The sequence below is a fragment of the Pelecanus crispus genome, chromosome 1, assembly GCF_030463565.1.
Source record: "Pelecanus crispus isolate bPelCri1 chromosome 1, bPelCri1.pri, whole genome shotgun sequence".
Taxonomy (NCBI): Eukaryota; Metazoa; Chordata; class Aves; order Pelecaniformes; family Pelecanidae; genus Pelecanus; species Pelecanus crispus.
Genome location: NC_134643.1, coordinates 28,928,401 through 28,952,946, shown reverse-complemented (window position 1 = coordinate 28,952,946; position 24,546 = coordinate 28,928,401). Strand labels below are relative to the sequence as shown.

Here is a 24,546-nt window from a genome sequence, read left to right as displayed (position 1 = left end):
GGGATAGAGGGAAGCACCCTGGCCAGACATTTCATGCTGGATTGCACCCCCACAGCACAAAGCATGCTCTGGCAGGTCTTCTGAAGTGTAGAAGACCAGTGGCTTTCACCTGGGAAGCACTTCCAGAGCAGGTCCTCACGAGGAATAATGGCAGAGTGAGGAGCAAGCGTGGCTTCACGCCTGCTGTCCCGCAGCTCCTGCCCTGCAGTGAGGGGCAAACATCTCATCCCAGTGCGTCCAAGGAGACACAGCGTGAAGCACGTCCCGCAGGCAACACTCCCAGGAGGGACTTGCATGACACCTGTGTACCTAAGCACTGAATGCCGCACGTCTGGGGCCTTACACATGCATTTTTAGGAAGCAGATACACTTTGCTGAGCTTTTGTGGCCCAGAATCCCAAGGTGGCTTTGGCTTTAAAGCGCTTTCTCACAGCATCTGCAGTGCCTTTCTGGAAACATAGCCACTTACCTACACTGTGGGTAAGTGGTGCTTTACTTTTGTTTTCCATTATTTCAGTCAGATTAATTAGCCCTATTTTTACCTTCTCTTCTGGTCCCTTGCTATTGCTTTGGTAGCGTAAAAAGGAGAGAAATCCATGTGGCAGTCCCTCTGGCATAGACTGGATCAACTGTATTATGGCTGCTTTGTGTCCCAGTACAGGGTAGCCTCCTGATGTTCCTTGGCTTTGGAAATAATTTTCCATTAATTATCTGCAAAATATTTACCTTAAAAGTGCTGTGAACAATCAGGCCAGGAAGCTTGTTTACTTGAACGTTTCCTCAACAAGAGTGCAAACACCATTGACATGAAGTTTTTATACTTTTCTCCCAGCTCTAAATAAACGCTGTGTAGCACTGATCAGGATTTTGCTTTGGTTAAAGAAGAACAAGACCTCTGGTGTTTATTTTTTCAATATATGTGTATTGTTAAAGAACAGTGACATTCATCAGTGACTTCCTATGCACGTACTTACTCCAATTACCTTTCTTTCTTTCTTATAGGCATGTAGCCACCGCTCTAGCTCAGAGATAATCTGCTGTACAACTCCTTCACTGAAAGCCTTCAATCTTCAACCACCCTTTGTAACCAAAGTGTTCTTTATTTTTGATGGCGTCAGCTCTTTGTACTTTGATTTTGATTACGTAAATAATCCTGTATTTAAGCATTTTGAAAAGCCAGTGTTCATCTCAAGAGGCAACCACAACGTTCTGGAAATTAAGGTAAGAAACGTTGAAATAAGTTTTCAAATTATTCGCAAGCGCACATCAGCAGCATAGCGTGGAACAGACATTTTGATGAAATAAAGGAAGCCCCAAGGAGGCAAGTGCAGAGAGAGAAGTGTTTTCAGTACTGCGTTCACCCGAGCCCCCAGCTGTCACAACTTAAAAGATGCAGAGCTGAAAACAAAGATATACCAGGGTGGTCGCTGGCATCGGGTGGGGTGGGAGAGAGGCTTTCGTCATCCTCGTGGGAGGACCATGCTGTGTCAGCTTCCAATGAGCTGCGTCACCAGTTCAGGATTAAATATGGCCAGCAGCCCAGAACCTGAAGTGTGTGGTCTCCATGTGAGTCCCGGCTCTTACTATCACATGGTTTTGTGTCCTTCTTCACAAAAGACGTGGAGTTGCCTTTAGAAAGTGGCCTAGCAGCTTTGGCTCTCTAGAGCTGAGGAAAACTCTGGCCTGGGCACAAAGTCACCCATGAGGATCAGTCACCGCTGTAGCCTAAATATTTATGGATCCATGAAAAATGCAAAGTTGATGCTGAGTGCCTGTTAAAAGAGCACTGAGAATAGCCTACACAGCACTGAGAAACATCTCTTAGGAATCTGGGGCCCTTGCAGGCGCAGGCTGCTCTCTACTGAAGTGCTGCAGAGAAAGTTAAATCCATTTTGCGAGAGCCCGATTTCTTGAAATCTAGTGCTTTTCTGAGTTAGAGTATCAAATAGAAACAGTATAAATACAGGTATTTCTAACTTACAATGAATGTTTATGAAACTTTATTATTATGTACATGTAATTTATAAAGAATATCTGTAATTTATATAGAATATAATCTATAAAAAAAGCTTTACAGGAGAGAGTCAGCCTTAATGCTGTTTGTGTAGCTGCTCCATAGCTCTGTAAGCCAAAACTTTTCCCCTATGACAGCCATGAAATCTGGAAGCCCTGAGGTCTTTGACTCCAAGATGGTCTAGCTGGGCCAGCTCCTGAGCTGCAGGAAATCAGAGGGCATTACCTCAGTGCCTCTGTCAGACATGCTGGGTTCCAGTCAAACTCTGAATGTTGATCTGTCTCCACAAAGTGTTTTGGGAATATTCCAAAGAATAATCAGCCTGATTTTCATTTTTTTGTTTAGTTTTTCTACTTGGAACTTGTGGCCGTACAATCACCCCTTCCTCAATGCAGAGCAATTCTCCTGTTCAGTTATGGAGAAACGCTAGAAAGAGTTCTGGTGTGCGGGTCAATGGAGAGCTGGGAATATATATAGCTGCTGCATGGCTTAGTGCTTCTGTGCAGTGACAGCAGTGTTTTCCAGTATTTTCCAGGTCATGCATATCAACCAGTTGGAAAGAAGACTAATTTGAGAAGAATCATAGAGTAACTTAGATTGCAAGGAACCTCTGGAGGTCTTCGTAGTCTAACTCCCTTGCTCAAAACAGGGCTAAGTTAAAAATTAGGTCAGGTTGCCTATGGCCTTGTCTAGATGAGTTTTGAAAAGCTCCAAGAATGAAGATTTTACAGCTTTAAAAAACCCAGCTCCACTAGCCCTGTATTGTGCATCCTGTGCTTCAGCTCCCTTCCTAGCTCAGTGGCCCTCTACTGTACTTCGTCCAGTTTGTCAGTATCTCTCTTGTTCTGTGGGGTTCAAAACTCGACACAGTTCTCCAGGTGTGGCCTCACAAGTGCTGAGCAGAGAACAATCACTTTCAATCTACTGGCTTCGCTGCTGCTAAAGTGTGTGCTGAGCCTTTATCACTACAATGGCACACTGCTGTCTCATTTCCCCTTGTGGTCCAGTATATCAGTCATTTTCCTAAATTTGATGTCATCTGAAAGTACAAGGACAGTGCATCCTGTCCCTTTGTCCAGGTTGTCAATAAAGATTTTAAGCAGTATTGGTCCCAGTATTAGCCATTGATGAATGCCGCTTGCTAGACTTCTAAGATTTGAGCTGATGGCCAGTCAGTTTTTCACCCACCTTATAGTCCATCCATCCAGTCCATATCATCCCAGTTTGTTTTCATTGCTAGGAGAGATTGTGTTGCTAAAATCAAGGTAAACATTGTCTGGTGCTCTCCCTTCATCTACAGAGCCAGTTGTCTCTGCACAGAAGGCAATCAGGCTGCTCAGGCAAAACCCAGCCTTAGGAAACCTGTGCTGGCTGTTCCCAATCACGTTCTTGTCCTTCCTCTGCCTGGAAATGCTTCTATGAGGACTTGCTCCATAATCTTCTTAGAGACTGAAGGTTAAAAACTAGTTGGTTTTTTAACTCTCTTCTTTTACTCTTGAACCTTTTATTCTCCCTGAAGAAGTCCCTAGTGCTGTTTATTGCTGGGAAGAAGCCATTCAGATGAGAAAGGCTGGCTGAGGACTGTCCCACTGACAACTGACCAAAGTCACAGTTTTGTACTATTGATGTCACCTGTAGTCATGGCACCCGATGCAGATGTCTACCAAAGCCTACTGCTCTGGTTATTTCCCGGCAACTAACTGGAGAATAACATTAGTGAAAGCTGGTCTCCTAGAACAAAGCATGAACAAGCACCAATTTAACATCTTCTTCTAAATAGAATTAGTTATAGTGGGACGCTTCTATCAAAACACTGAGGCGACTTTCAGAAATTATAGTCAGGAGCCAAAAGGTCATTACAAGCTATATTGGCAACACTTTCCCCTTGCCCCGTACCCACATTCAAAAATACACACACACAAGTTTACATGCCTCATGGTCATGTTTTGTGCAGTAATTAAGCAAGCTCAGCATGAAATTAAATGGCAGCTTGCTTCAGTGAACAGTCTGTTCTACCAAACCAAAGTTCTTTTATCTTTTTCTTAATTAGTTTCAGAGGGGTGGAGGGAGCTTTTATCACAAGTTTTTCAATCAAACTAATCTAGTGTGACATATTTGGCTTTCATCAAATGATGGTGGGTAGCGATTGAAAGGTTCTGTTTGGTTTCCCCTGATGACCAGAAGATGTATTTGTAAGAAAATGTTACACACAAGAAAATATTAAGTCTGCTATCTAAAACACAGTCAGGGAACTGTGTGCCATGAATGCCAGCCCTTCTTGTCTTCAGTGCCAGCCCTTTTGTCTTCCACACTACCAAGTCTCTCAAGGTCCCACATCATCACTGTCTTCCTCTGCCAAGTATGTGGCTCTTTGGAGTCTCTCAGTGTCCACAATGCCCCAGTCAGAGGGGTCATGGCAGAGTAGCTTGAGACACTTCTCTGCTTCAACACTGTGAAGACACCACTTCAGAAGGGCTCCCGTCTCCCACCAACACGGGAAGCTCTCAAGGCAGGAGAAATTCTGGTGTTTTGCTGTTGGGGATGACCAAAGACCTGAGTCTGCTCAAGAGGACAGAGTCTACTTGCTGCCTCCCATGGAACCCACTACTCAGACCTGCAAGCTGGCCTGCTGACAGCCCAGTGTGTCTTAGCTGTGAAAAAAACTAACAAACAGATAAGGAAAGAAACAGTTTCTTACCTCAGTCTGCCCAGAGGCCTGTCCTGGTCTGGGGTTGTGCTTGTGCACCAACCTGGTGTGGGGACTCCCTGCATGCTCCAAGAGGAGGCCTAGGAATGGGCCACTAGGTGACTAAGTTGTATTTATAAATACAAATCTTCCACTACAAAAAAAAGTAGCACAATTGTTATTTCATGTTACACATCACATCCAAGATCTTGACTGTCCTCTGGCACATCTGCTGTAAAACTAAGACCACGACAAGACTTGTTAAATTGTCTATTTATAGGTCACTCTATTTTCAATCTTCATCCACATCACACAGAAAATTATGTTTTTCTCAATGTCTGGTCCAAGAGACTGCAATATGGAAACCTGAGCAAGCTGAAATGGAAGCTCTGCAGCTGCAGTAACTCTTCATTCTTCCCAAGCCAACTCACTCTGCTTAGAAACCTCACAAATTTTTCTGACACCAATCTCAAAATTTCCACACCTTGGTTTGTGGTCCTTCTACTGCTTCTACACCTTCACCCAAATTATTCCCATCTCTCTAAGTTGTGAGGTAGTTGGTCTATTAGATTGGTTTGCAACAGCTACTCAGTCCAGTAACTAGCTTCTCCAGCTTGTGTGCAAGGGCATTGCTCAGTAAGAAGGGGGTAATATGCATTTTAAAATAGAAAATATTGTTTCCCAGATCTCAGATGAGTCAGTTTCCTCCTTTTCTTAAAATCACAGGCAAATTCTGTGATCCTTAGAAGAGCAAAACCACTGCTGAAAGAGTTTTGAAACTCTCAATATACTGAGATATTATACTGCATATATATGAAACTATAATATATTAAAGGTAATATAATGGTAATGATTATAAGTTAAAACTACTGTCTTCATTGTAAATGGCTAAGGACCACCTTGGGAAACATCAGTATATATATTTTTTTTTTTTTTTTTTTTTCCTTTCGGTAAGTATCAGTTTGGTGGAGAAAAAATTCTAAGATTTGGTGTAGAAGAAAAAGAGAGGCCACTCACCCACACTCTCCAGCATAGTACATTTGTCCTGGAGATGGAAGACCCACATTCAAGTCTTTTGAGGTACATCATTCAAAGGAAAGATTTTAACATGACTGGCTCACAATCTGCAGCAAGCCTCCATACTAACAAGCAATGAACATTGAATATTTACTTAATTAACACAAAACAGAATGGGTCCAAGTAGACAGAAGATGGAGTGCAAAATGGACTTGTTTGGTCAGCAATTAAATAGCACTCACCTGAGATGTGGCTTTGCCAGTCAAAAGAGGACGTTAAACTGGCTCTCCTGTATTTTTATTAACATTTTCCCAGGGCTCAGTCTGATTCTGCAGCAGACTCAAAACATATTCCAAAGTAAGATTTTTTTTGCTCCTCAGAATGAGATTCTTGTTTTCTTTCCAGTGTATGAGGCCTCATAGCAGTATCAGCCATGACACCTTCCTCCCTTCTCATAAGAAACTCCCAGATCCAGCCCACATAAATAGCCTGTATTTGTGTTACTCCCCATCCTCCCTTCTCCCCTTTTACTCCCATTTAATATGCCTGTTCTTTCATCTTATCTTAAGCTGGGCTGTACATGGGGTACAGCAGCTTCTTAAATACTGACACCCTCCTGAGCGCAAAAGATCCTGAACTTGGCCTTTGGACACTACTATCACAATACCAGAAGGAATAATATTTCATCCAAGTCTGGGATGTGAAAGCAGGTTTTCTGAGTAGGGAGTGCACTTTTCATGCTGTCATCTTTACTAGGGTTTGTTCCTCTTTGGTCTGTGGAACACAATTTTAACAGACTTGTGCATTTTTATTATTATAATTAATTCTTTTTGAAAGCTTCACTCCTGCTACCATAACCACTTGCAAAACAAAATGTCTGAGATGCCTTTAGTTTGTGGATAATATAATGTCAGTTTTGTATAAAAAACAGGGTTACATAATGCTTCCTTTCTTGTGCAAATTATGCAAAAATCTAAACAGGACCAAGAGAATTTATCCCTTGGACATTTACATTTTTAGAAGTCTGTATGGGCTGTATAAGTATTAGTGACAGCAGATTTTATCCATAAACTTTATCATCCCCCTCTGGCCTGACTGTCAAACTCCCATTTACATGAAAAAAACTGATACATGCATATTGACAGGGCAATGTAAATTTGCATTAGTCTTTTATTTCACAATCGTTTTTCTATTAAAAACATTTTCCAAGGTAATAAAAGGGCTTCTCCTTAACTTCTGTGAGACGGTTATGTAATATGAAATTGATTTTTTTTTTTCCCCAAGGGAAATTATATTGATCCAGAAGCTGTTAAAGGAGAGGTGCTAAAAGTTGGAAATAAAAGCTGCGAAAACCTCCTCCTGCAGTCGGAATCAATTCTGTGTACGGTTCCCAGCGATCTCCTGAAATCCAACAGCGAGCTAAATATAGAGGTGAGGCAGCTACATCACACATGAGATATTAATGCCATTTTTATTATCATTCTCAATGTCACTATTGAACCTATAAACTTTAAATCTAAGCCTAAGCCTGTGATTACAGAGATATCTCTATCCCTGTTTGTTTGGGATGGAAATTCAAATCATATTGACTAATTTAAAAGAAACATTATCATTATTGTTGTTATTACCTGTTCGTACAGGGACTTTCTGGAGCCTTAGGCACAAAGCAGAACCTAAAGTAAGCACAGAAATAAAATCATAGTTGTTAATCCAAACACAAGAGGAAACCTATGGGGAAGAATGGGAAGCTATAATGGAGTAGGTTTGTTTTGGAGCTCACAAGTCCTTTTTTTTAGTGAAAAATTCTGCTGCAGTCAATAGGATCAGATCCTTTCTGAAACAATTTTTTGTCTTCTTTTTAAAATTTCTTTTCAATTATTTTTGTAAGATGCAGACCCTCAGGACAAATGTTTGAGTTCTAAAATTATTGTTCTAAAGGTGGTCTCACTAGAGTCATTGAGAGTGCTACTGCAAATTTAAATTGTAGACAGTTTTGACCTACTGATTCATAGAATAAGACACAAATCTTTCAGTATCTTTGGATTTTTTTTAAATATAAAAAAAGGAAAATCACAGAGGAAGGAAATTACCTTTAAACTATGAAATTTGATGATAATGGACTCTGATTCATAGAAAACAATGGAAACTTTGCCAGTCATGTAAGTGTGACTGGGATCAAAGTCTATGCAAGCTCTTTGGAGCAGGGACCATCTATTTTTTCTGTGTCTTTATGGCATTCATCTCAACAGGATCCTGGACCATGAATGGTATTCCTATGTGCTACTGCATCCTAAGTAAATAGTAATAACTGATTTGCTTTGTCAATACAGTAAATGTTAATTTACTTCAATATTAATTTACTTTGAAAAGTACAAATTAAATTTCTTGGATGTATCAGGCAAACTATAAAATTAGTTGCACCTCTCCTTTTGGCAAATCTGTTTCCCCAACCTGTGAATGCCTAGTTTCATATAATACTTGTGCATATGTTGCATTCTGTACTTGTTTGTATTTTTACATATGCAACCAGGACTGGCACTACATTCAATCAGTTCTACTATGTGATATTTCCTTAACCTCTGAGAAACAGAAATGCGTGACACATATTTCCTACACAGAAAAGAACACAACATAAAGGGGTTAAATAAGGTTTCTGCTTGTTTACTGACAAGGAGCCTCAGAAATTGCAGTCTGCCCAGCGAAGAAGAAAATTTGCTCTTTTGACGGGCAAATCCATCATTACAGTACCCAGAGGAATGAATTCCACGGGAGGAAGAGAAAAGATGGCCAAATGCATTCCAACTGACTGAGCTAGTGCTGTGTGACCTAAAACAGTTTTGTCCTGTTAGCTGCTTGGTGTTTGTTTGGTTGTTGATTTTTGGGGTTGGTGTTTTGTTTTGTTTTGTTTCTTTAAACTGTCGACAAGCTCGAAGCTGGCAAAGGACAGATTCACGTGACCTTGGGAACTAAAATACAGGCATGCTGTCAACAGAGAGAGAGTTTGATATTACAGCGTATTTATGCCAGAAGGACACATATTAAAGACATTTGGGCTAATTTGTTTTAACATACATCTCAGCCCACATATCAATAGGCCCATATATTTCCCTGCCCCATTTGAGTAAAAGTATGAACTTAGCATTTTAAATTAACATCTGGTAGCAGCAAGACCCTGTTATCCAGAGTGTGTGTGTGAGCGTGTGCCGTGTGTGCGGTGTAGCACACATATAGCCGTGGCACTACTGGAGCTCCTGAAGGCATGTAATGAATCATAAAAATGTAGATCTGCTTTTGCATACACCAATACAATAATTTCTCCACTCCCAGTGTCTTACCACAGTATAGCTTCACAAAATCAAGCTTTAATACATATGAGACATATCAGCTCATATTTTAGTACTAATAATCTACTTCTTTCTTGCATTTTGAAATCATCACACTGTTTTTCTTCTTTGTTTTTTTTTCAGTGGAAGCAAGAAGTTTTGTCAACAGTTATCGGAAAAGTGCTGATCCAGCAAGATCAGAATTTCACAGGACTAATTGCTGGAGCTGTTTCAACATCAGTTTTAATTTTTATCTTTTTGGTGTTTTTCCTCTGGAGAAGGAAGAAGAAACAAATTAAAGGTCCATCATAGTCAACTCCATCAAACAATTCCATTATTATATCTTAGATTTTAAAAACTGACGTCAATTTATGCTTTTCTTAACTGCCATGCAATGCCCAGCTGTAACCTGTCAGCAGAGGTTTCACAATCAAGTCCAATGTTTAGTTACATTTCAGCCCTTGGCTCTCGCCTGAGCTGGGTGAAGGGCCACACTATGCCTAAAGGACAAGGATTTCAGAGGAACTCTGAGCTATTAGCAAAACTTAGTAACTTCTCTTCCCCAATCAGCCTTGGAAGAGGGGACGAGTAAATGACATGCGTGGAATCACAAGTACTTGGCCCAAATTGGGAACTTGGTCAGAGTGTGCCTCCTCTCTGGCCCCTGTCCCTGGGTTTCCTTCCAGTGGGAACTGCTGCCCTACGCAAGGCGGGAGGACGAGGGGAGCTAGTATATAACCAGGTCTTGTTCTCACACAGTATCACAATCAGATCATGACACTTCGAAGCTCTCTTGGATCTTCCAGTGTGGCCAAGAGTGGGGCTTTAACACACATTACAGCAAATCTTGTGCTGTACAAATAGCTCAAGTTCAGGTCCTGCACATGCCTGCCTCAGCAACAACCCAACCCTCTTCCCAGCAGAGCAGAACATCTAAACTTAAATAAATACCTAAATGAATGTTGGCACACAGCAAACATGAGGGTTTTCTAATATTTGTTTCTCCTCCCCCTTCAGATCTGGGAAGTGACCTAGTGCGCTATGATGGCAGAGTGCACACTCCTCACCTGGACAGGCTGGTGAGCGCGAGGAGTGTAAGCCCAACAACAGAAATGGTTTCAAGCGAATCTGTAGACTACAGATCAACTTTTCTAGAAGGTACACCTCTATTATGAGTCTGTACGGATGGTATTTTATACATCTCACTTTTCATATGTCTTCAGAAGATAGCTATTTTGATCAATATCTCAATTTCAGTTTCTCATCTGGTTTGTCTGTGTCTGCATTGTTTGGGACTTTCATGTGTTCATAGGCTTGCTATTTGAACTGAGCTTCTCAGGTCCTTCCAAAGATTAAGGTGCAAAGGATTTTTACTTTTATTCAGGTTGGAGGAATATATAAAATGCTATTAGTAAAAACTCTCTGTAAGTATGCTCCACAATTTATTAGGAGCTAGTGGGTGTAATGATTTTGTGTTATCATGAGGTCCATCACACCATGCGTAAATACACTCTGAAAAAAGTGATTTTAAGGATAGCATCGAGTGGCCATAGGTTTAGTGTGTCTCAGTGACTTCATACAGTCATTATAAAGCAGTTCTGCCAGCCCAACATGGGACATGGAGTTTTGTAAACTGATATTCTTTTGTCTGTTCATGCCCCTCCCATAAAATGGCACAATGTATGAGACAGAAATGTTCATTTTAAAAATTAAGCCAAAGGGATGTGAAAACTGTGACAAACTGAGGGGAAGTCCATGTGTACTGAGATGTTAGTCTCAGGAAACAGGCTGTTCAGTTTCACGCCTGTGGGCATGAGGGAAGAATAACCCTATGCTGAATACATTTTTGTGCCTTGTAACACCATTTTAGAGTGGGTATTCTCTATAAAAGCACTCTGCTGCATTAATCCTACTGCTTTAGGCTGAACATGTCCTTTAAGGCATGTGGAGACCATGTTCTGTGATTACCATTAAAGAGTTTTGAACTATTAGGGGTTATCATATTATGATATTTGAGATATCACAGATATTTGTTAGTCTTGGTGTAGACATAGTCTTGTACTATTTCAGGTGCTGCCATATACAACTCAACAGACGTCACTCCAAATCCTTATTCAACCTTTGTAATCCCCAATTGTGGGGCTCTTTGAGAGCCAGGCCAGTTCCCAGCTTCCTTTAATGATTCTTTAATTGCTGCTGCCAGCTCGCACAGGAAGTTTCCTGATTGAAAGATTCCCAAAGGAAAAGGAAAGCCTGTGCCACTGTTTAGAAGGGAAAGTGGTACACGAGACAAAACTATGCAGAGACTTGGTGGAAGGTAAATCTGCAGCGGTCCTGGAGCCACTGTCCACTGGCAAAGCACAGCAGAGAGAGCACCCAAGGAGGAGGTGCACTCACTTAATGTCCTGTAGGAATGTTCACATCAATTACTGTCAAAGAATAAAATTACAGGAACATTAGAAAACATGCAGATTTACATGTAGCAGCTGTAAAAAACATTTTTCAGCCATGGGTGGAATATTTTACTGTGATTATTAAATAGATATTTGCTCTTGGTGACATAAACGTGGCTTTGTTAATATAAGAGTTTGTATTTTCGCTTCTAGATAGAGCAGCACTGAGTTCTCAGCATCTAGAGTGATAACAGCCCTATATGAAAACTTCCCAGGTTTTATACATAAATATATGACATGTCTGTACAACACCTTTTACTCTTTGTGATAAAATATCTGATAATTTCTGTTGTTAAATTTATTCCCTTTTTTTCTTTTTGACCCTGGGCTAAATTCTGCTCATTCACTCCACTGGAATCATTCCAGACTGAAACTGGTGTAAATTAAACTTAGTTCCTTGATTCTATTACACAAAATGCTAGGGGAAAAATCTTTTCAACAAAAGCAATTTACAATACCTGAACAACATGCTGTTGACTAAAATAATTTTCTCAAATAAATACTCCTTGCTTGACTGAAACATTTTAATTTCTGCTATTTTAAATCAGCTGGCTCATGTTCTTTTCATGACTAGCACCAACTGTATTATCTTCAGTAGTTACAGGATATGAATCACCTCTAGGCATTTCCCTGGTTGAATATTTACCATTGGATAAATATAGCTAGTCACCAGCAGTTTGGAAACCTTCATGAAATGTAAAGTTCCCTATCAAATTAAAACATGACAATAATAAAAGGTTTCATGTTTTTAATTGATCACTACTTCCTCCTCCCATATCGCTGTCATTTTTCCATTTTAATCTTGTTACTCCCTATTACTAGAAATGCTATAACCGACACTTGGCAAGAAGTGACACGGCTTCATTCCATCCCCACAGAAAAGTGGAAGTTTTGCCATTTACTTTCATAAAAGTAGAGCTGAGACAAGCATAAGTTTCTAGTGACATGGTTTTCCTGGATTTTGGCAGATCAGCAATGCATATTTTCATTTTCCCTTTGTGACCAAAACTTCTGCAAAGCCAAGCCACTTCCAAACTGATAAACTCAAACCCATGCTCACCAATGAAATAAAGCTCTGCATTTTCCAAGGAGAAGTCTGAAAGGATTATAACAGTTTCTGTTCCTCTTGCAGATCAGTTTCCAAGCATGTCTCAGAATGGATCGTGCAGACCTGCCCAGTATCCTCACTCTGACCTCTCCCCAATTCTGTCCAGCGGGGACTCAGATTTAGCCAGTCCACTTCTCCAAACTAATGTCCACATTGACATCAGTGCCTTAAACCCTGACCTGGTCAAAGAAGTGCAGCATGTGGTTATTGGTGCCGACAGCCTGATTGTGCACTTCAGTGAAGTGATAGGAAGAGGTGGGTACCGCGACTTTTGCATTGCAAACTGCTGTTCTTTTTGCGCACCCATTCACTATAAACCATTCTGAATAAGGTGGCTACACAGAGGTTTTTCAAGCTTTTTACCTCTTGCAGCACTGCATCCCATGCACCAAATCAAGGGGAGAACCAAGGGGTTCTCTTTTGAAGTCAGATGAAGGGTTGTGCGTTTGATCAGTTGGAGAAGACACCAGAGGGAGGGAGTCTGCCAATTAATGGGGCTCCTTTGGGAACTCAGAGACTTGCTGGTTCCCCCTCAGCTGCCTCATTGTCACCCTTTTCCAGGCTATTGGAAAGCTCAGCCAGGGCTTCTGATCCATGAGGCTGTGGTGCAAGAGTGAGGCTGCCGCAGAATATTGCACAAGCCTAAGGCACACACCTAAATGGCAGGGGATGCCGAGGCAGGGGCAGCAGCGACCTTAAACTCAGAGCCTGAGAGCTGGCAAGGTGGCTACACCGCAGTGAAAACTCCTGCAGTCACCAGTGCATTCAGTGAAAGTCCCCATGGGCCAGGTGAAATGCACACACCCCTTTTTCCTCCACAAATTTCCCCCAGCTCTGAGGAATTTGCTGTTTGTTTCCTCCTGCCAAAGGCTCTCCGTGCCCCCTCATTCCTCTGTCATCCCAGCTGCAGTAATGCATAGCTCCTGATTCACTTCCCCTTATTTTTGTTCCTGATAGAGCAAGTCACGTATTTTTCTGAATTTCTCCTATGACTCCTATTCCTCTACATCTCCATAAGCAGGTTCCCTCCCTCCTTCATAGCCTGAGCCAGTATTTCTGTTAGGGGCATTTATTAAACTCTGACCTAATTGAGTACCTGTTGGTAGCCCAAGTAGAAACTGGATTTTCAATACTTCTGCAGATCATGCATGAGCAGTCTCTTGCTGACTATCAGAATACTGATAAAAATTTGGCTATAAGTGATATTCCTAATGCCTCTTTTGCAGGAAAATAGCCACAAATCAAATAAACATTCAGTGTGTTTCCCTTCCATGTATTACATACACTTCATCATCCCCAAAGCAAGGGTGGGCCTTTTTCTTTTCTTTCTTGTTTCAGAAAAGGCCAAGTAATTTCCCATTTTTTAAAAGTTGAAAAATATCAGGAATGAGACCAATATAATTAACCTTTTTTAATTTTCTCCTCCATAACTAGAAATAGGCCAAACCCAAAAATATTTCAGACACACCCAATCCAAGCTTTAGGATTTGTGCCCAGGCTCCAAACAATCTGTGGTCTGATGGGATTTTAGCTGCTTTTGTAAAACAAACTTTGTATTAATTTTACCCCAAGCCAAAATCAAAGCCAATTGGGCTCTCACCAGCACTTATGACTGGAACCTGGTAGAATTAATCAGATAGTCTTGTTCTCCGCAGAACTCACACTTGACAAAAAAACTATTTTGCTTTCTAACTGCAAGTATTAATATTTTTAAAGTGTCCAGTAAATAGTACATCTGTGAAGGAAAGCAACCATTACACGTACATAATTTAATTTGAATAAATTAATGCATGTGCCTGGAACTCAAAGTTCTCTGTGTGTCCCAGACAGGTCAATCTGACTTATCATAGTAGGTTTCGCTGCTCTGCAGACTACCCTGATGGCTTCACAGGAAAGCACAGGATCAGGAAGGATTTCGGTGTCACTGGCAGTTTATTTCACTGCTTAGATCACCAGCAAGAAGGCAAATTTCGCTCATCATCTTTTAGTGATATTTTGCACTAGGAACTAGGCCACAGCAGAGACTGTAGACTGCCGACTAGTGATGTGGTCAGTCTGCGATCAGTAGAGCCACTCCCAAACCTTTCATGGCCAATACACCACTTTTAACATTGAACATTTTCCATGGAATAGCACAACCTGAGAGACTGTAAGCCCACAGTGACCCTCCTTATGCAACTTGCCACTGAAGATGCATGAAGGCTGTACAGTCCAGTGGACCACTTAGCATGGGCTTGCAGATCCCCGGGAACCACCGATCCAGTGGTCGCATCAGCTCCTTCTAATTGCTTCCCTGTGCCTTCCAGTGTCTTCCTTTGACATATATCTAACAGGAGAGCGTGGTGGGAATGGGCTGACATGGGTTTTGTGTGCATAGTCATTCCAAGAATATGAAGCAGTTGTGGCGCCAGCCTTGTCATTATTTATATTCTCCATCTAGGTCAAGAAATATCAATTATGCTGCAAATAAAGTTTTTATTTTATGTAATGATGGCTTTATGTAATGATTGTTTTATGTGTTCGTTATGAAGTATACATTACAAGTGTTGGGAATTGGACAGAAATGGAGTGTGATCACTTTATTAAATCATAATTGCGACTCAGTGGAAAATACCAGAAAGCTAATTTTACTTATTAAAGCTAATCTTGCTCATTTTTTACACAGGACATTTTGGGTGTGTGTACCATGGGACGTTGCTGGATAACGATGGCAGAAAAATTCATTGTGCTGTGAAGTCACTGAATAGTGAGTTACATTTTTAATAGCGAGACATTACCATCATTCCAAAGATAACTGGGGTGAACTAATTAATTACAGTGAAGTGTAATTTTACAAACAAAGATTCTTAGTTGCAGCTGGACCAGATTTATCTCTGGAGCAATTCCAATGACTTTGGATTACCACAAGGCATTGGCATATATTTGTGCAACAAATGAAGTGCCCATGTATTTCCTCTACAAAGAAAAGGACAGAGGAAAATGAGGGAAAGTCAGTGTCATTTTTTATTCTACTGACTACTAAAGATTTGTTTTTGGAAGTTAAATTGCTAAAGAGTGGGCAAAGCTGCTGGAAAAACAGGAAGAAGCTGTAACAACATTTATTAAAGGCTTTACTCAAGTGTTGTTATTCAGTTCTAAATAATTCATAATAAGAAAAGGAGAAACGGAATTGAAGTCACCAACAAACTGTATTTAGTCATTGTAAGAAAACTGATGCACATAACCTAGTTGTAATGTGGGAGGTGGGGATCGTGTTTGTAGCTTCTTATTATCACTTTGTTGTGCAATGACATGCTGTACAGAAATGAACCGTAGTTTGTTTGCATTTTTTTTTAATTATTTCATTTTATTACTGGATTTCTCAGGGATTACAGACCTGGAAGAAGTAGCTCAGTTTCTGAAAGAAGGAATAATCATGAAAGATTTCACTCATCCCAATGTTCTGTCGCTCCTGGGAATCTGTTTGCCCAATGAAGGCTCCCCCTTAGTTGTTCTTCCATACATGAAACACGGAGATCTTCGAAACTTCATTAGGAATGAGACTCATGTAAGTACATCGTGAGGTCTACAAAATGGTAATGCATGTCTAGCCACGCCCTGCTCCAACACCACAGGTTATAAGCTCTGATAATTACATTACGTCTATAACTTGCTGCTGTTACTACACCTTAACCTTTAGCACTTGCTTAGGCTGGCACCAAGCCCAACCACAGTGCTGCCACTCCTTCCCTTCCCCCTCAAATTCCTCTCCAGAATGTTTCCCAGAAATTATCAGCAATAAGTATTTCTCATTTCCCATCCGTAAGCCTCTTTATAAACAAATGTGTTTATGAGATCTAAGTCAAGGGGCCCAACCATCTGCTGGTTTAAACTGGCACATCTCTGTTGAATTCAGCACAGCTGTGCCAGTTGTCACCATCTGCTCTTCCAACTTCTAGGTGAGGGATCTTCATGTCCAGCTAGACAGTGTCACAGTCCCATTATTATCAATATTTTTTCTTCTTATCTTTAAAAGAGAAAAACAGCAATTGTTATATAAACAATGAGTACTCTCTTATCAGAGATTTTCCCAAGTTTCATTGAAAGACTGCAGATTTCTCAAATGTGTCTCACTGCTTTCTCTCAAGTATGAGACCACAGGTCTTAGCTCAGTTAGCGTAAGCTCACTTTATACTGTAGTATTTCACCCATTTCACAGTGCTAGGACAATATAAAGTGACTTTTGAACCAATGGGATTTCATCCCTGCCTCTATGACAATCAACAATAGCCAGTAAAATTAAAAAAAAAAAAATGCATCTTGAAAAATTGTTGGGGGAGTTAAGCTTTCTGAGGTAGGGACCTCTTCCCTTTTGAGCTTCTTTCATTCTACAAGCACCAGGGACCTAGCCTGTGAATAGTGCCATGGTCCTTCCTGAAATAGAATAGCAGCACAGTTGAACAGGATTGTTCCACAGAATATATGGAGCAATGGCAACAACACAAAAATCTGTCGGACCATACTACTACATAACAAGTCATGATGTTGGATAAAAGAATTACAGTTTCATGTTTATATTTATTTCTATATTTAACATTTTCAGTAAGGCCTCACCTTGTAGACCGGCAGAAAGAGATACCAATCCTTGTGGAAAATCTTTCTTTGGTAACCGCTAAGGCCTCATTTGCCTTTTCCATGGCATCATATTGATGATAGCTTGCACTTACTTTGCCCCAAATAGGACTCTCTCCTTTCTTGGTCATTTCCAGCTGATCAGCTCCAAGTTCATCGTTAGCACCTTTTACAGAGTTACATGCTATTATTCTGAGTTCACAAATGTGATGTTGAGGTTTCAGCATACTGTTCCACTTCCCAGCCCATCTCATGCTGCTTATGCTGCAAGCTCCACTCTGCTGGAGTCTGTCAGGTTTTTTGATTTCATAAAGTGTATTTCCCCACTGGAGGTAAGAACTTGACCTAAACTTACGCCAGTTTTACTACAAGCACCAACCTGTCTTGATCATTCTGGTGGCAAGCTAGTTGTGCCAAAAACTGAGAGCCACAGCAAAAACCAGTCTGCTCCTTGGGCTTCTGTGTTCATTGTATCACAAATGTTTGTATTTTACAGAACCCAACAGTAAAAGATTTAATTGGATTTGGCCTTCAGGTCGCAAAAGGGATGAAATACCTTGCAAGCAAAAAGTTTGTCCATAGAGACTTGGCAGCAAGAAACTGTATGTAAGTACAAACACCTAATTCCAGCCATGCTAGCATACTCTTTTGTGTAAGACAGTGAGATGAGGTAAATGAAAGCTTCCAGGATTTTCCTTTTTTAGTCAAAATAGGGTGTTTTTTTCATTGTTCCATGATTATACTGATGTTTGTCTTGCATACTGATGAGCCACTCAGGTTGCTAAGGGCTCACTTCTTACACATAAGCTTTTTTTTTTGAGTGTGGGAAATAAGAAAAGCTGAGGTGAAAGTGTAGTCTCTCAAAATCATTGGTTAGAGCATTTAAAAGGCATCTCCTAAGGGAAGTTAAACTGCTGTTGTCTCAACTTGCTGTGCTTCCACCCAACGTCTTCAGAAGCAGCACGTCTCTGCTGCCGCACCTAACAGGAGGGAGAGGAACACAGGGGAACTTTGTGAGAAAAACAGGAATGCAAAGAAACAGCAGTGAGACTTATTGACAGTAATCTTTCATTACATGAGTATGAGCTTACTTTGGCTCAGTTGCAGACACAAATTAACATTAAAAAAACAGAGCATGCAAAGAATCTTACTAGTGTCTAGGTAGCCAGACAGTTCAGTTCACACAAAGACTGATACAGGAGTTGCTGATACTATTATGCTGATTCATCACCTATGTTGTGAATTAATGAGGTACCGCATTAAACGTTAGGATTTATTTTTAGCACGTCATAATCTGGAACTCTGGCTGCAAAAAGGTTATTCAACTGTGACATCAGATTTCTTATTCTTTTTCAAAGGGTGCACACTCGTGCAGCTGGACAGCCTCTGAAAAAGAACATTGTCTTACAGCTGCTGGTTTTAAGGGAGGAAAAAAGCCACAAGCAACAATATCCTCCTTGGGAAGCTGGCAGCTCACGGCTTAGACAGGCATACTCTTCGCTGGGTAAAGAACTGGTTGGGTGGCCGAGCCCAGAGAGTAGTGATAAATGGTGTTAAGTCCAGTTGGCGGCCGGTCACGAGCGGTGTTCCCCAGGGCTCTGTTTTAGGGCCAGTCTTGTTCAATATCTTTATCAATGATCTGGATGAGGGGATCGAGTGCACCCTCAGTAAGTTTGCAGACGACACCAAATTGGGTGGGAGTGTCGATCTGCTCGAGGGTAGGATGGCCCTGCAGAGGGACCTGGACAGACTGGATCGATGGGCCGTGGCCAACTGTATGAGGTTCAACAAGGCCAAGTGCCGGGTCCTGCACTTCGGTCACAACAACCCCATGCAACGCTACAGGCTTGGGGAGGAGTGGCTGGAAAGCTGCCTGGCCGAAAAGGACCTGGGGGTGTTAGTAGATAGCCGGCTGAACATGAGCCAGCAGTGTGCCCAGGTGGCCAAGAAGGCCAACAGCATCCTGGCTTGTATCAGGAATGCTGTGGCCAGCAGGAGCAGGGAGGTGATTGTCCCCCTGTACTCGGCACTGGTGAGGCCGCACCTGGAATACTGTGTCCAGTTTTGGGCCCCTCACTACAAGAAAGACATTGAGGTGCTGGAGCGTGTTCAGAGGCGGGCAACGAAGCTGGTGAAGGGTCTGGAGAACAAGTCTTATGAGGAGCGGCTGAGGGAACTGGGGTTGTTTAGCCTGGAAAAGAGGAGGCTGAGGGGAGACCTTATCGCTCTCTACAACTACCTGAAAGGAGGTTGTGGTGAGGTGGGTGTTGGTCTCTTCTCCCAAGTAGCTAGCGATAGGACAAGAGGAAATGGGCTTAAGCTGCGCCAGGGGAGGTTTAGACTGGAAATTAGGAAAAATTTCTTTACGGAAAGGGTGGTCAGGCATTGGAACAGGCTGCCCAGAGAGGTGGTGGAGTCACCATCCCTGGAGGCGTTTAAAAAACGGGTAGATGTGGCACTTCGGGATATGGTTTAGTCTGGTCTACCCTTGATTAGTCTAGAGTGGGCTTGGTAGTGTAGGTTAATGGTTGGACTGGATGATCTTAGAGGTCTTTTCCAACCTAGATGATTCTATGATTCTATGATTCTATGATTTTCAGGCTTCCTAAGGAGAAAGGAATGGGGTTACTGGATAGAAGTCCTGGTTCATCTAAAGTCCAAATAGTGGCAATAGGACATTCCCTCCAGCCTACTGTCTCTTCCTTGGGTGAGGAGGGAACAGCTACCAGGATGTCTCACATTGCCAACTGAATGGCTCCTCTTGTACTTCTATATGGCTCAGCACTTCAGAGCCTGGAGAGCCACTGCCACATGAGAAGAGGTAGGGTTGAAGACCCACATTCCCCAGTGGCCTTCTGCAATCCAGCACTCAGAAGCACCGCCCCTGTCACAATGGCGATGTCCATCAGAAAGGAAACCAGGATGCAAATACAGTCCCTGTGGACTCTTGACTATCCTGGAAGAGGTGCAGAAACCTGCTGTGGCATAAACTGTCCCCTGTTGACCCACCAAAGTTCCCTCCTACTCCTTTCATTGGTATTGATTTAGTTATTACATCAGTAAATACAGCAGATGGTCGTGTGCTGTTCAAGAGGGACTTCAACAGACCAGAGCATTGTCCAGACGGAAACCTCATAAATTCAAGATAGGGAAATGCCACATGTAGAGGCTGAGAGAGATGGGATTGTTTATCCTGGAGAAGTCTCAGGGGGATCTTATCCATACATATAAATACAAACGATATGGTGGAGTAAAGAAGATGAAGCCAGATTCTTCTTAGTGGTGCCCAGGGACAGGCCAGGAGGCAGTGGGCACAAATTGAAAGAGAGAAAATTGCATTTAAACATTGGAAGAAACGGTTTTATTGTAAGGATGACTGAACACTGACACAGGTTGCCCAGAAAGGTTGTGGAGTTTCCATCCTTGCAGATATTCAAAACCCAACTGGCCATGGTCCTGGGAAACCTGCAGGAGCTGACCCTGCTTTGAGCAGGGGAGGTGGTGGTGAACTAGATGATCTTCAGAGGTCCCTTCCAACCTCACCCATTCTGCGATTGTGTGATTCTGCAAAGAAGCCCAGAAGCAGGTGTTTGCTGTGGCTAGGTCTGCACACATAATGAAGGATAGGCTTAAGCATGTCAACACCCATGCTCTATCTGTTTTCTGACAATGATACTGCTTATCAGGACAAACACCAAGCTTAGGAGGGGCAAAGCTAGGGAGATCTTCTGGTATGGCTGAGCTGTAACCCCAGCAGAACTTTCCTTATGCCACCATTCCTTCCCAGTACAAACACCACACACATCCTTATTTACAGGACTGCATTATTATATATTGGCAGTCACTGAGATAATGATGGGTCCTTCCTTATCAAAACTGAAAGTGAATAGGAAAGGTGATACCTTGACTTGGAAATAAAAATGAGAGGTTTCTAAGGATACGGAAGAAGAAACAGCTGTGGAAGAAATGATGTAGCACTCAATCAGGATGTATAGGCTATTAGCAAAAACCTTTTTACACAGAGCAATTGTTTTAAAAGAACTGTAATTCAAATTATATTATCAAAACAATATTGGTAATTTCCTGAGTTCATTCACTGTGTTAAATGGGTATCAAATATACTTTGCTGCACTTTTTGTTTCAGTGTTACATTAGTTAATAGATCCAAGACAAAATACCGCCTTCCAAAGTCACAGTCTCAAAAATGCAAGTCACTCATTATAATCCACCATCACTGTAAATCTTGCCTGCTCAGTTGTAGATAATACTTTTTGTCATTTCTCTAGGTTGGATGAAAAATTCACTGTCAAGGTTGCTGATTTTGGTCTTGCTAGAGATGTCTATGATAAAGAATACTACAGTGTGCACAATAAAACAGGAGCCAAACTGCCAGTGAAATGGATGGCTTTAGAAAGTTTACAAACTCAGAAGTTCACAACAAAGTCAGATGTGGTAATGTACAAATATATTTGTATCACCTATTAGTTTCTATTATATTGCCTGAGACATCTCTCTAGTGTTTAATGAATGGACTAACTCCAAACCAAAACTTGTATTTGAATCTCACTTTAGTTCACATAAGAATAAGAGACTGTTTCTACATCCAGAAAAGGTATTTGTCCCAATCACAAAGCAACAAGCTGTTGACCTGATTATCTGTTACTGCTCAGGAAAGAATTAGGAGTTTAATCCCACTCCAAGGGAAACTAAGGACATTCCGAGAGGCCAAGCTGGAGCTGAACCCTGCTACAGGAGGGGCTCTGGAAAGCTTGACAAAACAGGTTAACTTCGACAGTAGTAAAATGTAATAGTTCCCAAAAGACCTTGTTTGCTTTATAAAGACTTACTGACTGCCTACAGCAATCTCAAGTATTACCTGGCCATTTATGAAGAAAAAATCATAACATGAAGTCATTAGTTGGCTGGATCACTTTGTATTTTCGCTCTCCTTTCAATCCATATTCAAATTAGCCTGTGATGCATAGAATTTTCACCATGTATATTCTCTTCATGTATTTACACAGGGCTAGTCAGATCATCAGCTCATGTAAATTGGCAGAGCTCCATTAACCTCAAAAGAGGTCTGCCAATTTATACCAGCTAAGTAGCAGGCCTATAGGCTTTTATTTTCTTTCATTTACTTAGCTGAGTTTCTCTGGCTCTAATTTAAGTGGCTCCTCAAGTCCCTACAGCATTTATTAGCCCACTTAAAAGAAAGCTGAATGCAGTAAAATAACTTTTCAAAGGGAAAATCCATGCATTTGAATGCTTAAATCTGTCAAACCATATTCGAAATCTGGAATGTAAAGCCCTCCAACCCTATCACTTATTATTTATTTCTTTGTTTTCTTAGTGGTCCTTTGGTGTGTTGTTATGGGAACTTATGACTCGAGGGGCACCACCTTATCCTGATGTAAATTCTTTTGATATAACTGTTTACTTATTACAAGGACGAAGGCTGCTACAACCTGAATACTGCCCCGACCCACTGTAAGTAGAATCATAGAATCATAGAATGCTTTGGGTTGGAAGGGACCTTGAGAGATCATCGAGCCCAACCCCCATGCAGTAAGCAGGGATTGAACCTGTGAACTTGGCGTTATTAGCACCGTGTTCTAACCAACTGAACTAACCCGGCAGTAAATAGTTTGCAAAGCCTTCTGCAAATGCTGCTTATTCTGATATAATACGTGAGACTGTGGGAGGAAAGAGGGTTTTTTTTTTCCCCCCTTTTTACATGATTTCATAATTGAACACTTCTTTTATTTGAATGACAGGTATGAAGTTATGCTGAAGTGCTGGCATCCAAAACCTGAGATGCGTCCAGCATTTTCTGAACTTGTTTCAAAAATATCAACAATCTTCTCCACTTTTATTGGGGAACACTACGTTCATGTCAATGCTACTTATGTCAACGTGAAGTGCATTGCTCCCTATCCTTCTCTTCTATCATCACAAGACAACACAGACATGGATGTTGACACATGACGGGTATGTCTAAAATAGAGGAAAATTAATTCTTGGTTGTATGAACAAAAAGCAAAACATTTTGTCCACTAGTTTTTACTGCCCGATCTTTGTGAGAACACCGTTGCACATGTTTATGTTGTTGCCCAAGTTGCACTAGTACAAGGACATGACATCATGGTGTTTAAGGCTATGGGATTCTATAAACCATCACAGTAATTTTCAAGTATTTGGACAACTGCATCAATTTACCAAATGGAAACATTGTGTGCTACCATCCAGAGCTAGTCCCCACTAGCTCTCATTAATGTGTGCTCAGACCCAAGAACAAAGATTCATCATTAATACCATGAAGGAGAAAGTAGAATACCAATCAATACGGCTGGAAGGACTGTTACTGTTGCATGTACTTTAGGATAATGAGTGGTGCAGAAATGGTTTTCACACAAAAGGCTAAGACAAGCAATGAGAGTTACAAGAGTTTAAAATGTATTTTCCTCCTGCACAGTCCAAACTTTGGATTTTTGCACTATATCAACAGGGTTTCTTAGAACATAGACAGCCAGGAGCGCCAGCCTCATGGTAAATGTCTTAACAGAAATCAACATCAAAAAATGGTGTGCAGTAAAATAAGTATGTCAGCCTTGTCAGTCCTCTGGTGTAGTCAGACGGTACATAAAATGAAGGGAAAATCATCCAGCTTAAAGTATTCCTAGCATCAACTTTATTCCAACATTCAACCACTTCTTTGAGTAACAGCCTATATCGACAGATCTCCTACTGAAAAATGCAAAGCCTCCATTTCTTTCAATAAAGAATTAACCACTCTCTGAGAATAAAAACTTGAAGGCATCCACATTAAATGCCAGGCTAATCCCTGGCATGTAGTAATATGGACTACATTATTCTAGAGGAAGAGGAGACAGGCAGGCTGGCAACCTTTTGGAGCTGCTGTCTGGTGAGTCACACGGCAAGTCGCTGAAGCTCTGCCACCTACCCTTGGGTGGAGCTGCCGCCAAAGGTGAGTAAAGAGCAGAGGCATCGCAGCCAGCCCTGACCTAAAAAGACACTGCCATAGCAGGATTGTTAGTAACTTCTTCATGCCAGCCCTACAGAGCCGAGAAGACCAATCAAAAGAAGAAACAGCTTTAGGCACCTCTAGCCTCTTCTTGGATCACACAACCCAGTGAATTATGATACCTACTTTTATTCCTAAATTATGACCAGAAAAGTAACTTTGAAAGGAGATAGTAAATAAAACTTTCATGCATCAGAGAAGAGTACTATAGCTTTAGGGCAAGCATCACATGTCATTTCTGTTCCTGTGGAATTCTGTGCATACTACTGTATAGCTTGTTTAGTATAGG

The 24,546-nt window shown here is 41.4% G+C and overlaps 1 protein-coding gene across 1 annotated transcript in view; it reads left to right on the top strand.

Moving 5' to 3' along the window:
• Window positions 1–23,200, top strand: part of MET (MET proto-oncogene, receptor tyrosine kinase) — a 71,479-nt gene extending 48,279 nt beyond the window's left edge. Inside the window, exons 10-20 of the mRNA XM_075716226.1 lie at window positions 1,003–1,221; window positions 7,002–7,148; window positions 9,185–9,341; window positions 10,058–10,198; window positions 12,626–12,856; window positions 15,267–15,347; window positions 15,967–16,148; window positions 17,709–17,818; window positions 21,499–21,664; window positions 22,566–22,702; window positions 22,990–23,200. Of these exons, the coding sequence (XP_075572341.1) occupies window positions 1,003–1,221; window positions 7,002–7,148; window positions 9,185–9,341; window positions 10,058–10,198; window positions 12,626–12,856; window positions 15,267–15,347; window positions 15,967–16,148; window positions 17,709–17,818; window positions 21,499–21,664; window positions 22,566–22,702; window positions 22,990–23,200 (1,782 nt within the window). The remainder of the gene's footprint in view (window positions 1–1,002; window positions 1,222–7,001; window positions 7,149–9,184; window positions 9,342–10,057; window positions 10,199–12,625; window positions 12,857–15,266; window positions 15,348–15,966; window positions 16,149–17,708; window positions 17,819–21,498; window positions 21,665–22,565; window positions 22,703–22,989) is intronic.
• Window positions 23,201–24,546: the final 1,346 nt, after the last annotated feature.